Genomic DNA, 15,437 nt, shown 5'->3' on the forward strand with positions numbered 1-15,437 from the left:
AAAAAGGTAGTTGAAATCAAAGAAAGAACTAGAATGTCTACTTCTAAATAAAGGGTGAACTGCCAACCATGAGTGAACCATCCCTAGTATTTTCCTTAAGATTGCTTCCTTCGGAGTCTGAATTCCTTGAAACAATCTCCTGTTTCTTTCACACCGCACAACCCAGAAGACTGCTGAGGGGAGTATGCTCCATGCTATCTTTCTAGCCCTACTTAAACCTTCTAGACATCATGCCCCCTTCACATAAGCTGGGAAGCACAACTTTACATCAAACAAACTCACCAGTCTTAACCAGATCCAATGAGTATATTCACAATGAATTAGCAAATGGCCAGATGACTCCACATTTCCATTCATAAAGGACAAGCCAAATTTACCACCTGTAAACCTATTTTGACTAGATTTTGTTTTGTTAGGATCTTGTTCAGCACTACTGACCACACAAAGAAAGCCAATTTGGAAAGTACAACTTTAATCGAATAATCAAGGATGTTTTTAGTAAAGGATCATAGTGTTTTAAAAGTGCAAGTGCAAGAAAAGTAGCCTCAACCTTAATGGAGAATAGGTTTGTAGACATTACAAGATGGAGGAAAGCAATGAAGATTGAAGCAAAAGACCTCATCCTTGAAGAGTTGAAAATCAGAGGCTTGCAGATCTTGAAGATGAAGGGATAGGAAATCCATCATATGGACGCCCAAAGATTGCGGAATAAGGGGGGCGAGTTTCAAAAATTTTTCTCTCCCTTCAACTGGGAATCAAATTCCCTATTTAGAAAATCATATTTTCAAGGATCATTCTTGAACCATAAACTGAACCAGATCTGAACCAAAAGGAGTAGGGAGAGATAATACCTGATACGGAGAGATAATATCTCTCAATGGAGGTGTTCACGCCCAAGGTAGGATCCAAAATCTGTTCCCACTGAAAATGACAGTGCAAGGTGGAGCAGAATCAACAGTGTTCTTCTAAAAGAACTTGATCATTCTCAAGAATCACTTGGACGACTTGTGAATACAACTCCCATCAATCTTTTCTCCAAAAGATTGGAATCAAGATCCAATCTTGATTTCTCCCAAGGAATGGAGATCGAACTGTTGTAGGCAACGGTTGCAGGAAGGAGGCGGCAAGAGAGTATTTGTAGGGTGCAAAATTCTCTCTTCTGTGATTTCAGCTCTGAAGACAAGATTATTGCTTGTGGTTGTCTGTTGTTTCTAAAGGCTACCGCCCCCTCTTCCTTTTATAGACTTAAAGGGATCAACTCATAATCCCATTAGGAATTGCTAACCCAAATCATATATGGATTAGAAGTTCCTTTAAGATAAGGAATAACCCTTATTTGCAGATTAGATCAGCCATCTCCTAATCTAATTAGGAAGTTTCTAGATATTTAGATCTTGGACTCTCTAAGTGGATAGGGTGTGGGCCCAATCCTATCAGCTGATCCATATCAGAATTCGCCCCTTAAGTGACTAATCAGATTAGCCCAGTTCGAAATGGACTTAAGGCCCATTTAAAGTTATGTATTCATTTAGCCTTCCAAACTGCTGCCCAGTTGGGCTTCCTTGTATGGCGTGAGACCCAAACATTGATCTACACATCAGCCACATAGGTTTAGCCCAGCTTTTGTTATAAGGCCTGGCCAAATACACTGTTATGGATAGTGCACCCCCTGAAACCCATCAGATGGGTTCTATGAGCTCAATACTTACCCTAAGTGGTTCTTGGGCCAAGCCACCTTGTAACACTCAGGGACTGTGGGCATGTGCAAAATTAGCCCATCAAGTATTATCCTCAATGGTCTTATACTTAATCTCTCAGCCCATAATGATCATACACTGCCCGACAAGAGATGACCTCTCCCTTGGCTGCAAGGAACATTGTTGCACTCTTTCTTGTATGGATAATGGGAATTAAAACCTTTTGCAAATCATTTCGAAACCATAACATATATATATACTTTTATATCTTATATAAAATATATTTTGCAAAAAAAATCTCGACGATTGAAATCGGTTGCCGGCAGTCTTGGTTTCCATTAGTGAGAGTGCATCCCCGATCATTACCTTTGTCCGACAAAGGGGCTGATCCTGTCACTATGATCACCCACTCAGATGAATTCTCAGACTGTCCCAACATACCCAGGTTTTGACCCCCGCTAAGGATATCACTGATTGGTACATCAAAGACAATCCAATCCGACACATAGTGCAGTATCATAATCAAGTCTAGGGGTCGGGTGTAACTTTCTAGTTTTGCCCATCAATCTCCAAGGTCCAGGGCAATGTTGGAAATGTGGTCCAGTTCAAAGATTCAATTAATCCCACACTGTAAGTGCCTAGGGTCTCACCCCGGTAGCTGAGACAAGCCACCCCAACCGACTTGGTGGCACCACAGTGTCAGCCTTGTTAGGAAAGGTCTCCCCAAATCGACCCACTGGCTGTGAACATTCTAAACTAACACGAGTCTCATTAAGTGTCCAGTTTAAGGGTAATACACAGAAACATACCAAGGGAACATGAATCAAATATGCACTTTTATTCATTTACAATAAACTCAAAAAGTACATCATTTTGATTGAAGCTAAGGGCATACAAAACTGTCTAATGGCTCCCACTTGCACTTAGGTCCAATCATGTATTAGTCGGAGTCCCATGCTTTTCACGTGTTTCTCAAACACTTTCTGTAAAAGCGGCTTAGTCAATGGGTCTATCACAATCTTCGCTGATGTTACCTCTTATTATCATCCTCCCGTAGGTCCAGTATTGTCATACAACAGTGGAATGGGTGATGTGTTGAATTCCAAATTCAGGAATGAAGACCTTCATTCAAAAGGTAGCTTCACTTACAGAAATGTGCTCGGCTTGGGTTGTGGACTATTAATTTGCTACTCAGGACCCCTATTTGCTGACATTCAGGAAACAACACACGATCCTATCATGAAAATATATCCAGATGTAGATCTTCTATCATTTGGATCCGACTAGAAATCGGCATCAGTATACCCTTGGATCTGTAGTGAATTACCATCGAATACTAGACAAAACTCTTTTGTCATTCGAAGGTACTTTAGTATGTTTTTCACGGCAGTCCAGTGCTCTTGTCCTGGGTTGGGCTGAAATTTGCTTACTATACTCACTGCCTGAGTAATGTCAGGACGAATGCACAGCATGACATACATGATGCTCCCTACGGCAGAGGCATAGGAAACGTTTTTCATGCCATCAATCTTCTTAGAAGTCTTGGGAGACATTTTCTTGGAGAGAGTGACTCCGTGCCTGAAAGGAACATTTCCTTTCTTGGAGTTTTCTATGCTGTATCTTTTGACTATTTTGTCAATGGAGGCAGATTGAGATAATCCTATTATCCGTTTCGATCTATTTCTATAGAGTCGAAGACCCAGTATATAGGAGACTTCTCCAAGATCTTTCATGGAGAATTGCTGCGAAAGCCATACTTCCACCGTAGTCAACATTCCTACATCATTCCCAATGAGTAGAATGTCATCTACATACAGAACCAAGAAGATAACCTTATCTCCACTGTACTTTCTATAAACATAGGGTTCATCCGGATTCTGCTCGAAGTTAAACGATTTGACAGCATAGTCAAAACGGATGTTCCAACTTCTAGAAGTTTGCTTAAGTCCATAAATGGATCTATTGAGTTTACATACCATGTTTTCCTGACCCGCAGCTATGAAGCCTTGCGGCTGTTGCATATAGATATCTTCAGTAAGATCTCCATTCAGGAATGCATTTTTGACATCCATCTGCCAAATCTCATAATCATGCTATGCTGCTACAGCTAGTAGGATCCTAATGGATTTAAGCATGGCCACAGGCGAAAAGGTTTCCTCATAATTGATGCCCTCTTTCTGAGTGTACCCTTTCGCCACCAGACGAGCTTTGAATGTCTCAACCCTACCATCGGGGCCCTTCTTCCTCTTGTAAATCCATTTGCAATCAATTGCTTTTACCCCAGAGGGCGGATCTACTAGAGTGCAGACTCCATTGGTCTCCATTGAGTCCATCTATGCTCATGGCCTCCACCCACTTATGGGAATCTATGTCCAACATAGCTTCCGCGTAAGTCACGGGATCCTCCTCACTAGTCAAGGTTTTCACCAGGTAACTATCCTGGTCATAACCATAACAGACTAGTGGCCTGGATACCCGAGTGGATCTTCTAGGTTGGTCACTACTTGGAACTTGTGGGACATCCCACTGCTCCTGAGCTCTCATCATCAAGAACAATTTCCTGATGATGGGTGTCCAGGATGTAATCGGTCTTCAAGAATTGGGCATTTCGACTACAAATAGGCAACGACTGGTCTTGGATTCCAACTTGTCTGCACTCGTTCTTTTAACGTGCGTTGGACAACCCCAAATCTTCAAGTGTCTGACACTTGGTTTCTTTTCGGTCCAAAGTTCATATGGAGTGTTCGGAACCGATTTGGTTGGAACCCGATTCAGCACGTAAATCACAATCTCTAATGCGTAACCCCAAAAGGATGTGGGTAACTCCGAGTGTATGAGAAGTGATCGGACCATATCCAATAAGATCCTATTCCTCCTCTTTGAAACATCATTAAGTTGTGGTATAGCTGGAGGAGCTAATTGTGATACTATCCCATTGTCCTTTAAGTAATCACTGAATTCATCAGAGAGATATTTGCCACTTCGATCAGATCGAAGGACTTTAATTTCTCTCCTCAACTGTTTTTCGACCTCTTGTCTAAACTTCTTTGAACTTTTCAAAGGGTTCAGACTTGTGTCTCATTAGGTACACACAACTATATCGTGAGAAATCATCTGTGAATGTGATGAAATACACGTGTTGATTTCGTGTCCTAACACTCAGGGGACCACATACATCAGTATGTATTAGGTTAAGTGTGCCTGTACATCTTTCAAGTTTATCGTTAAATGGTCGTTTCGTCATCTTGCCTTGTAGGCAAGGCTCACAGGTGGGAAGATCTTCTACAGTTAGAAAATCCAAAGGACCATCCTTTACCAACCTTGTGATTCGGTCAACACCGATGTGGTCAAGTTGGTAATGCCACAGACACGTGGGGTTAACTGTATCACGGGCTCTCTTTTTGGGGATTTTAGCTGACGTAGTTTCGGTTATGTTAGTTTCTAGAGAAGGATGTAGAACATAGAGACCGTTCTCCAGTTCCCCGTATGCGATGAATCTGTTAGGGTTCCGCACGTAACCTCTTGATGAGGTGTGGGGCCCACCACCGAGGGAGGTCATCTAATGATCAGAAGGGACATCATGGCAATGATGTGCATTCAGCCATGGTGTGCGCAAGAGACACTATCGAATGAGCATGGGCCAAGCACTTATGGCCCATGTACGGAGCACATCACACATCCAAACGTCTCATGCAGAGATAAATTGATCAAATCAATTAATTATCTATAAGGCCCAATGGAAGCCCGTTAAAAATCCATAATATTAACTATTAATATTATCTAGGTATATGGGCTGAATTAGGGTTACCCAGTTCGGCTCATATAGCTTTATCATTTGAAGTAGGCTTTTAGTAGTTTTAACTATTTAAAACTGGGCCTTTACAGGTTAGGCCGAATTAACCATTTAATTAAATATCAATCCTCAGGCCCATTAGTGGGAAAATTAGGGTTGACTTTCAGTATTGATTAAACCCTAGATTTGGTCCAAACAGTTTGAACCAATCTTGGTTCGAATGGGTCTAGGGTTTGGTCTTTAATTAAATTCTTAATTCAAGAAAATAATCTGAAATTAAATAACTGATAAAAGAAAAACAAGAATCAGTTAATCAGGGATGTTCGCACACTCCATCATGCAAAACAGAAGTTAGATCACAGATAACGAATGTCCCATCTGCGAAATCTCCTTCTCTGCGTCGCCATCTTCGATCCAAAATTAAAAAATAAATAGAAATCCTATTTCTATTAATAATTACATCGGATCGAATGCCTATACATTGAGTCTAAAAATAAAAAAAAATTATTTACAGAACAAATGTAATAAATAAATTCAAGAAATTGCAAATCTTGTAGTTCTCCCAGCGCAAACCAAGAATTCGATCTCCTCTTGTACGAACAACCCATAAATCAAGAAAATTATAAAGAACTATTCTAAATAATAATCAGATTTATATAAAATTGATTTCAGATTATTTGTCCATCAGTTTTGGGAACAAATTTCCCAAAACCCATATCTGCGCAAATTGGGTAGAACGCCTTCTCCCTATTTGCGTAGGTTCAGATCTGAAACAGAATGGCTCAAGATTTGAACTATGGCTCTGATACTACTGAAGGGATAGGAAATCCATCATATGGACGCTCAAATATTGCGGAATAAGGGGGGTGAATTTCAATTTTTTTTTCTCTCCCTTCAACTGGGAATCGAATTTCCTATTTAGAAAATCATATTTTCAAGGATCATTCTTGAACCATAAACTGAACCAAATCTGAACCAAAAGGAGTAGGGAGAGATAATACTTGATACAGAGAAATAATATCTCTCAATGGAGGTGTTCACGCCCAAGGTAGAATCCAAAATCTGCACCCACTGAAAATGGCATAGTGCAGGGTGGAGCAAAATCAGTAGTGTTCTTCCAAAAGAACTTGATCATTCTCAAGAATCACCTGGACGGTTTGTGAATACAACTCCCACCAATATTTTCTCCAAAAGATTGGAATCAATACTATTGCAGGGTGCATAATTCTTTCTTCTGTGATTTCAGCTCTGAAGACAAGACTATTGCTTGTGGTTGTCTGTTGTTTCTAAAGGCTGCCGCCCTCTTCCTTTTATAGATTTAAAGGGATCAGCTCCTAATCCCATTAGGAGTTGCTAACCCAAATCATATTTGAATTAGAAGTCCCTTTAAGATAAGGGATATGCAGATTATATCAGTCATCTCCTAATATAATTAGGAAGTTTCTAGATCTAAATCTTGGACTCTCTAAGTGGATAGGGTGTGGGTCCAATCCTATCAGCTCATCTCAGAATTCGCCCCTTAAGTGACTAATCAGATTAACTCAGTTCGAAATGGGCTTAAGGCCCATTTAAGATTATGTATTCATTTAGCCTTCCAAACTACTGTCCAATTGGGTTTCCTTGTATGGCGTGGGACCCAAACATTGATCTACACATCAACCACATGGGTTCAGCCCAACTTTTGTTACAAGGCCTGGCCGAATACACTGTTATGGATAGTGCACCCCCTGAAACCCATCAGATGGGTTCTATGGGCCCAACACTTACCTTAAGTGGTCCCTGGCCAAGCCACTTTGTAACACTCAGGGACTGTGGGCAGATGCAAGATTAGCCTATCAGGTATTATCTTCAATGGTCTTACACTTAACCTCTCAGCTCATAATGATCATACATTGCCCGACAAGAGATGACCTCTCCCTTGGCTGCAAGGAACAGTGTTGCACTCTTTCTTGTATGGATAATGGGAATTAAAACCTTTTGCAAATCATTTCGAAACCATAACATATATATATATATATTTTTATATCTTATATAAAATATATTTTGCAAAAAAAATCTCGACGATTGAAATCGGTTGCCGGTAGTCTTGGTTTCCATTAGTGAGAGTGCATCCCCAATCATTACCTTTGTCCGACAAAGGAGCTGATCCTGTCACTATGATCACCCACTCAGATGAATTCTCAGATTGTCCCAACATACCCAGGTTTTGACCCCCGCTAAGGATCTCACTGATTGGTACATCAAAGACAGCCCAATCCGACACATAGTGCAGTATTATAATCAAGTCTAGGGGTCGGGTGTAACTTTCTAGTTTTGCCCATCAATCTCTAAGGTCCAGGGCAATGCTGGAAATGTGGTCCAGTTCAAAGATTCAATTAATCCCACACTGTAAGTGCCTAGGGTCTCATCTTGGTAGCTGAGACAAGCCACCCCAACCGACTTGGTGGCGCCACAGTGTCAGTTTTATCAGGATAGGTCTCCCCAGAATGACCACTAGTTGTGAACATTATAAACTAACACGAGTCTCATTAAGTGTCTAGTTTAAGGGTAATACACAGAAACATACCAAGGGAACATGAATCAAATATGCACTTTTATTCATTTACAATAAACTCAAAAAGTACATCATTTTGATTGAAGTTAAGGGCATGCAAAATTGTCTGACAGAAGATTAGGGAGGCAAAGAAAGATACAATACTATTCGTAGGTTTGGAAGTGATCGAATGGATGAAGTTTTTTTTAGAAACAAGTTCTAGAGGTTAACAAGTGAGATTTATGGAGTTCAACTTAGATGGAAGAAAAAGATATGAGTTGGAATGTAAAAAGAATGCAAAAGGACACTATATAGCTCTGCAAGAATTCTTTGAAGGAAGAAAGATGCAGTTAGTTTGCTTCACAGAAGGTAGAATGGGAATTGGATGGATGGAAGGCAGTGGCAGAGGTACTGAGTGATTTTACTCAACAGCTAAAATGAGAACAAATAGAGGTGGTGGCAAATGAAGAGAAAGTGGGTAAACAAAAGAGAAGAAGAATCTATTGAGAGGAAATGGATGATTGTAGAAAAAGGAAAAGGAAACTGTAAACTGGTAGCAACAGCAAGAAAGGAGGACTGGGAGAAGAAATCTGTGGTGGAAAGTTCAAGGCCACCAAAGGATTGGAGGGGTATTGCGTAGTCGATACTCAGAGAATTAAACCTGCCAAAACCGATGGTGATTACACGTAAAGCTCTGCTAGATTTGGGTGAAGTTGAAGTAGAGATTTCAGCTTTAAATATTCAATCAGAAGTTGGTGCTGTCAGTCTCGAAATGGTGTCCTCAAAATATTATAAGTTTTGAGATTGAGGACAATGCATTAGTCAGACTGCTTGGGTTACCTTTTAATCTCTGGAAGAAGGAGGTATTACGGTCCATTGCTATAATCTGTGATGCTAGAGTAGATGGTGTCTTTGATCTGGATCTTCATTTAGTCGCATTGAAGCTTGGCGGAGTTAAACCCAGTGATATCCCAAGGAAGTTAGAGGTGGTTTTAGATGGTGTAGTATACCCTGTCTGGCTTGCTACCTCCATTGAAGCCCAACTATGGAGGGAAGGACGAAGGGACTGAGCAGGCCTGGTTACGTGGGTTGCAAGGCAGTAAAGTAACTACAAAAGGGGCTAAGTCATTTGAGGAAATCAAGAAGAATAAGGAAAAAGAGGAAAACATAAAGACTTGGGGAAAGTCAGCATGGCAGGGTGGGCAGAGGGATGGCAGATCCTATGTTCAGACTGTGACAGGAGGATTAAATGGAATCAGATATGAGACAAGCTCAAATTTCAAAAGAAACTGAGCATAGGTCGGCAAGGGCTCAGGTTTCAAACCGGTCTCGTGAACCGGTTTATTCTGGTCCAGTGAACCAAGACCAGCCACATGAAATTTTAAGTAGACACGTGACTGGTAAAGAGATTGGGGGTTTGGGCCCTGGCTCATCTGAAAATAGAGGGCCTCTTCTGACTGGGCCGGTTGTTTTAAAACAGGTGGACCCAAGTTTTAAGAAGTCATGTGCCTCTTTAAGTGGGCACGTGATTGGTATAGAGGTTGGGGGTTTGGGCTCTGGCCCATCTGAAATTAAAGGGCCTCTTACTTTGACTGGGCCGGTTGTTTTAAAACAGGTGGACCCAAGCTTTAAGAAGTCGTGCCCAAAGGAAAAGGGTTGATAATAGACAAAAAAGTTGGTCTATTATCGTCCCCATTGAGCAAGAAGCAGCCACCACTCGCAGGAAAGAAACCCAGCCGCAGTGGAGCGGCAAATTAGAACTGGGCATGGGCCCCAAGCTCTAAGAAAACAGTCAGCTCCCTAGAACGGCGCATCCTGAGGTTCAAGAAGCACCCGACGACAGTTGAGTCAGGGTGTTCTAGTCAGGGTGTTCTTTCATTCCAGAGACGGTAAATCAGGAGGTTACAAACCCTTTTGAAGATTGTGCGACAGAGGAAGAAAGCAGTTCAGGATCAGATTTGGAAGGTTCCTCAAGTATCGGAAGTGTGGAACTTAAAAAAACCAAATCACTCAGTGCTGATGAGAGCTTACACACGGAGCTGTTATTTTTGGAAAATGATGGCTTTGAAATTACAGACTCGGCCCAGAATAAGCACTCTCAACTACCCAAGGAAATGGAGTTTACCACAACTATTATAGAGGAGAGGCAGGGGATACCGGTTCCTAAATATGCTCCCAGTTCACTAGAGCAGTACGGCATCGATAGAGGACTAGGGGAACAGAACACATCTCGGTCACCGATCACAGAGTCAACAATCAGGGGACAACACCTAAAGACAGGTTCTGATGCAAGGGCTAAAACAACATTGATTGAACACAACGGGAACCTACGATCACCTATTTTGGAATGATTAACCGTGACCTTACCCCCATGTGTCGTCTCTCCAGAGTCATTGCCCCCTTCCCACAACCTTTCAGGTAATCTTGTCAGTTCGTTTTTTGATACTGATGTGGGTTTTGTGCCTGGAATGGGTACCTATGCAGCTCAACTTGAAGCAGCAGCCATGGATGGGAAGTTTTTAAGTGGGGACAAGGGGGGCAAAGAACAAACGGAAGAGGTGAGGAAGTGGAAATCCCAGGAAGAGGAAATAGAGAAGATCTGGGATCAGATCTGTATGTATTTGGAGGAGTTCAAACGGAAGAGGTGAGGAAGAGGAAATCCCAGGAAGAGGAATTAGAGAAGATCTGGGATCAGATCTGTATGTATTTGGAGGAGTACAAGGAAAAAGAGGAAGTGGTTCCCCACCTTCTATCTAACAACTAACATAAAACATCTACTAAAAGAAACATCATAAAACTAATTAATCTTCAACACTCCCCCTCAAGTAGGGAGTAAATGTCACACATTCCCAACTTGCGTAGATCATGTTCAAGCTTGTTCCTTGCCACCCCTTTAGTGAGAACATCAGCTAGTTGCAATTCTTTAGAGACATAAGGCAAACAAACTTCTCCGGTTGTTACCCTTTCTCTTATAAAGTGTCTATCAATTTCAATGTGTTTTGTTCTATCATGCTGAATTGGATTGTGGGCAATATTGATTGCAGCCTGATTGTCACAGTATAACATCATAGGTTCCTCTGCTTTCACCCCAATCTCACTCAAAAGAGATCTAACCCTAAGTTCAGAGACACCATGAGCCATGGATCTATACTCAGCCTCTGCACTTGACCTTGCCATAACCGCTTGCTTCTTACTCTTCCAGGAGATCAAGTTTCCACCTACAAAGGTACAAACTCCTGATGTAGACCTCCTGTCATCTAAGCATCCTACCCAGTCTGCATTTGTATAGGATTCTAGTTTCAGATTCTCATGATTTGAGAAAAGAATGCCTTTGCCAGGGTCTTTTTTTAGATATGCAAGTACTCTCTCAATAGCTTCCCAGTGCTGAACCCGAGGTGCATGCATGTACTGACTCACAACACTGACAGCATAAGTAATATCTGGTCGTGTCATACACAGATACATCAGTTGACCCACCATTCTTTGATATATCCCCACATCCTTTACCAATTCACCATTCACACCATTAATTATGTGATTTGGATCAATAAGAGTGTCTGCTGGTTTGGTCCCCAGCTTCCCAGTCTCTCGTAGTAGGTCAAGTACATACTTTCTCTGTGAAATGAAGATCCCATGCTTGGATTGTGCAACTTCAATCCCTAAGAAGTATTTGAACTCACCAAGATCTTTGATCTCAAACTCTTGCTGCAATGATTTTTTGAGATCATCAATCTCCAGATCATTTCTTGTCACCACTATATCATCCACATACACAATCAGAATTGACACCAAAGCATCTCTCCTCTTCACAAAGCGGGTGTGATCAGACTGTGTCTGTGTGTATCCAAAACGGATGAGTGCCCCTCTGAACCTGTCAAACCAAGCCCTAGGTGACTGTTTCAGTCCATATAGAGATTTTCTGAGTCTGCACACCTTTCCTTTACCAACATTTTCATAAAAGCCTGTTGGAATGTCCATATATACCTCCTCCTGTAAGTCACTATTGAGGAAAGCATTTTTGACATCAAGCTGGAACAAGGGCCATGAATAGGTGGCTGTTAGAGATAAAAGAATACGAACTGAACTCATCTTAGCTACTGGTGCAAAGGTTTCCAAATAATCAACACCATAGGTCTGAGTATACCCTTTTGCTACCAACCTTGCCTTGTACCTCTCTATCTTGCCATCGGCCTTATACTTCACTGTGAATACCCATCGACATCCGACTGTCTCCTTGTCTGGGGGGAAATCAACTATTTCCCAAGTTTGGTTTTTGACCAAAGCATCCATCTCATCTTGCATGCCACTTAGGTTTGGAGAGAGCCTCAGTAACATTCCTAGGTATAGACACAAAATCTAGGGAAGAAAGAAAAGCACGGTAGGAGGGTGATAAGGCACTCAGGTTTTGCGTCTACATCAAGTAATGCTGCCACTGCTTTCCATGTGTCATCTCATACCACTGATTTTCCTTGGGTTATTGGCTTCGGAGCCTCAAACCACTTGATCGGTAAGTCAAATTTATTTCAGACATGTAACCTTCTCTCTGGAGAGATAAGGTCAGACTAGCTGATGGTTCTTTCTCTACCGTAGCTGGCCAAGGTACCATTACCTCTCCCACCTGTCCTTACCCTTTCTAATGTATTGCATGTTCCGAAATTATCTATTTATTTGTTGTCCATTAGTAGTATAACTCACTCCTTGAACTGTTCAGTCACTTTTTTTCCGTCTTCATGTGTGTTTCAGGATTTGGCCTCGGGGAAGACGATTGGTAAAGGAAGTATGGTGGATGGTCTCTACGTGTTGGAGAATAAAGCTGGTCTTGTGGCTACAGAGTCCATGAGTTTGTCAAGTGAGAGTCAAGCCTATTTATGGCATAGTCGTCTAGGTCATCTTTCTTTTGAGTAATTAAAAGTTATGTTCCCAAAGTTGTTTGAGTCCTTGTCAGTGATTCAGTTACAGTGTCAGACATGCCAATTGAGTAAATATTGTAGAAGTTCTTTACCTTTGAGAAATAAAAGATCTAAATTTCCATTTCATATTTGTTTATTCTGATGTTTGGGGCCCTGTTACTCTACCCACTGAGACTGGATATAAGTACTTCATTACCTTGATTGATGATTACTCTAAATACACTTGGGTTTACCCTATGCGATCTCGAGATGAAGTGCCAAAAATTGTGAAAGACTTTCAACGCATGGTGTTCACTCAGTTCCAAATTGAAATCCATATCTTCTAGTAGGACAATGCAAAGGAATACTTCCATAGTGATCTCACGGAGTTTTTTGCTTTGAGTGGGTCACTTCAGCGAAGCTCTTGTGCCAGGACACCCCAACAAAATGGTATTGCTGAACAAAAGAATCGTCACCTTCTCGAAGTAGCTCGTGGCTTATTAATTCCTATGAATGTGCCAAAACGTTTTTGGATGGATGCTGTTTTGTGTGCTACATACATCATCAACCATATGCCATCTCGGTTACTAGAGTATAAGGCCCCACATCAGCTTTTGTTTCCTACAACTCCATTGTCCACCATTCCGATGCATGTTTTTGGTTATCGTTTCTTTGTCCATAACCTGCCCCCTACTCGAGGTAAGCTTGATCCTTGGGCTATTCCTTGTGTTTTCCTTGGTTACCCTTTATCTCAAAAGGGGTATCGCTACTATGATCCTACTTCTCACAAGTACTATGTCTCCATTGATGCATCATTCTTTGAGAATCAACCTTTCTTCTCGGTTTCTCCTTAGGGGGAGAGTAGGGTTGAGGAGAAACAGGCGACTCAAACTCAACTACCTCCTTTACTTGATCCTCCTCCATTCCGGGTTTTTCATCGTCGCCATAAAATCCAACAGAGTTCAAGAGCTGTGAAACCTGACACTATGCAATCAACATCATCGGATTCACCAGAGGCAGATCTGTCTCATTAGCCAGGTACACTTGCTCCTATTGATATGCCTGTTCCTCTAAATGTTGATTCACCTGTCATCAATGATCTTGATGTTCCTATTGCTAAGAGAAAGGGTGTTAGATCTTGTACCATTAATCATCCTATCTCTAATTTTGTGTCTTATGATCACGTTTCACCTTCATTCCGTGCATTCCTCTCCTCTGTGGACAGTGTCCCCGTTCCTAAGAATGTGGTAGGAGCTTTATCTAAACCTGAATGGACAGATGCAATGCAGGAGGAAATTGATGCATTACACAAAAATGGCACTTGGGAGTTGGTGGACCTTCCTGAAGGGAAGGAACCAGTGGGTTGCAATTGGGTGTTCATAGTGAAACACAAGGCTGATGGAACTATTGAAAGGTACAAGGCTAAACTGGTAGCAAGAGGTTTTACACAAGTATATGGAGTGGACTATGTAGAGACTTTTGCTCTAGTAGTCAAGATGAACTCTATCAGGATCCTTCTTTCTTTGGCAACAAATCTTGATTGGGAACTTTACCAATTGGACATAAAAAATGCTTTCTTGAATGGTGACTTGGAAGAGGAAGTGTACATGACCCAACATCCAGGTTTCTGTGCCAAAGGCGGGGAACAAAAGGTGTGCAGGTTAAAAAAATCTTTATATGGGTTGAAACAATCACCTTGGGCTTGGTTTAATAAGTTCCATTTAGCAATCCAACAGACGGGGTTCAAACAATGCCAGTCAGATCACACTCTATTTGTGAAAAGAGTTGAAGGAAAAATTGCAGCTCTTATTGTGTATGTGGATGACATAGTGATCACAGGAGATTGGGAGGTTGAAATACGAAGACTAAAAAAATTCTTAGCCACTCAGTTTGAGGTGAAAGATCTAGGCCCCTTACGTTATTTCCTTGGAATTGAAGTTGCCCGCTCTCACAAGGGCATCTTTATTTCCTAAAGGAAATATGTACTAGATCTACTATAAGATACAGGCAAGTTGGGGGTAAAACCAATTGACTCACCAATTGAATCTAATCATCATCTGCGAGACAGTCAGGAGGAGTTTTTTGAAAGATGTGAAGAAATTCCAAACTCATAGGGAGACTCTTGTATTTGTCTATGACCAGGCTTGATATTGCTTATGCAGTGGGTGTCCTTAGACAGTTCATGCACAACCCTAGGACAACTCACTTTGAAGCTGTAGAGAGGATCCTTAGATACCTCAAGAAGTTTACCGGAGCTGGTTTGTTGTTCTAGAAACATGGTCACTTAAAGGTTGAAGTATATACTGATGCTGATTGGGCAGGAGCAGTCGATGACCGAAAGTCTACCAGTGGGTATTGTGCCTTTGTAGGAGGAAACCTGGTCACACGGAGAAGTAAAAAACAAAGTGTGGTGGAAAGATCTAGTGCTGAGGCAGAATATAGAGCGATGTCTCATGGGGTTGCTAAAATCATGTGGATAAGAAATCTGTTAGGTGAACTGGGTTTTGTAGTGAGCAATCCTATGT

At 41.5% G+C, this 15,437-nt stretch overlaps 1 protein-coding gene across 2 annotated transcripts in view; it reads left to right on the top strand.

Moving 5' to 3' along the window:
* LOC148878050 (organelle RRM domain-containing protein 2, mitochondrial-like) overlaps positions 1–15,437 on the top strand; it is a 34,559-nt gene that overhangs the window by 4,434 nt on the left and 14,688 nt on the right. Inside the window, exon 4 of one of the 2 annotated variants that reach the window (XM_088948236.1) lies at positions 12,767–13,059. The exons of the other annotated variant lie outside the window; for it this stretch is intronic. Within the exon in view, the coding sequence (XP_088804362.1) occupies positions 12,767–12,928 (162 nt within the window). The 3' untranslated portion in view covers positions 12,929–13,059. Of the gene's footprint in view, positions 1–12,766; positions 13,060–15,437 lie in introns of those variants that run through there. 2 annotated transcript variants of the gene reach the window in all.

This window comes from Nelumbo lutea, chromosome 1, assembly GCF_056320005.1.
Source record: "Nelumbo lutea isolate HS-2025 chromosome 1, American lotus-T2T, whole genome shotgun sequence".
In the NCBI taxonomy this organism is placed as follows: domain Eukaryota; kingdom Viridiplantae; phylum Streptophyta; class Magnoliopsida; order Proteales; family Nelumbonaceae; genus Nelumbo; species Nelumbo lutea.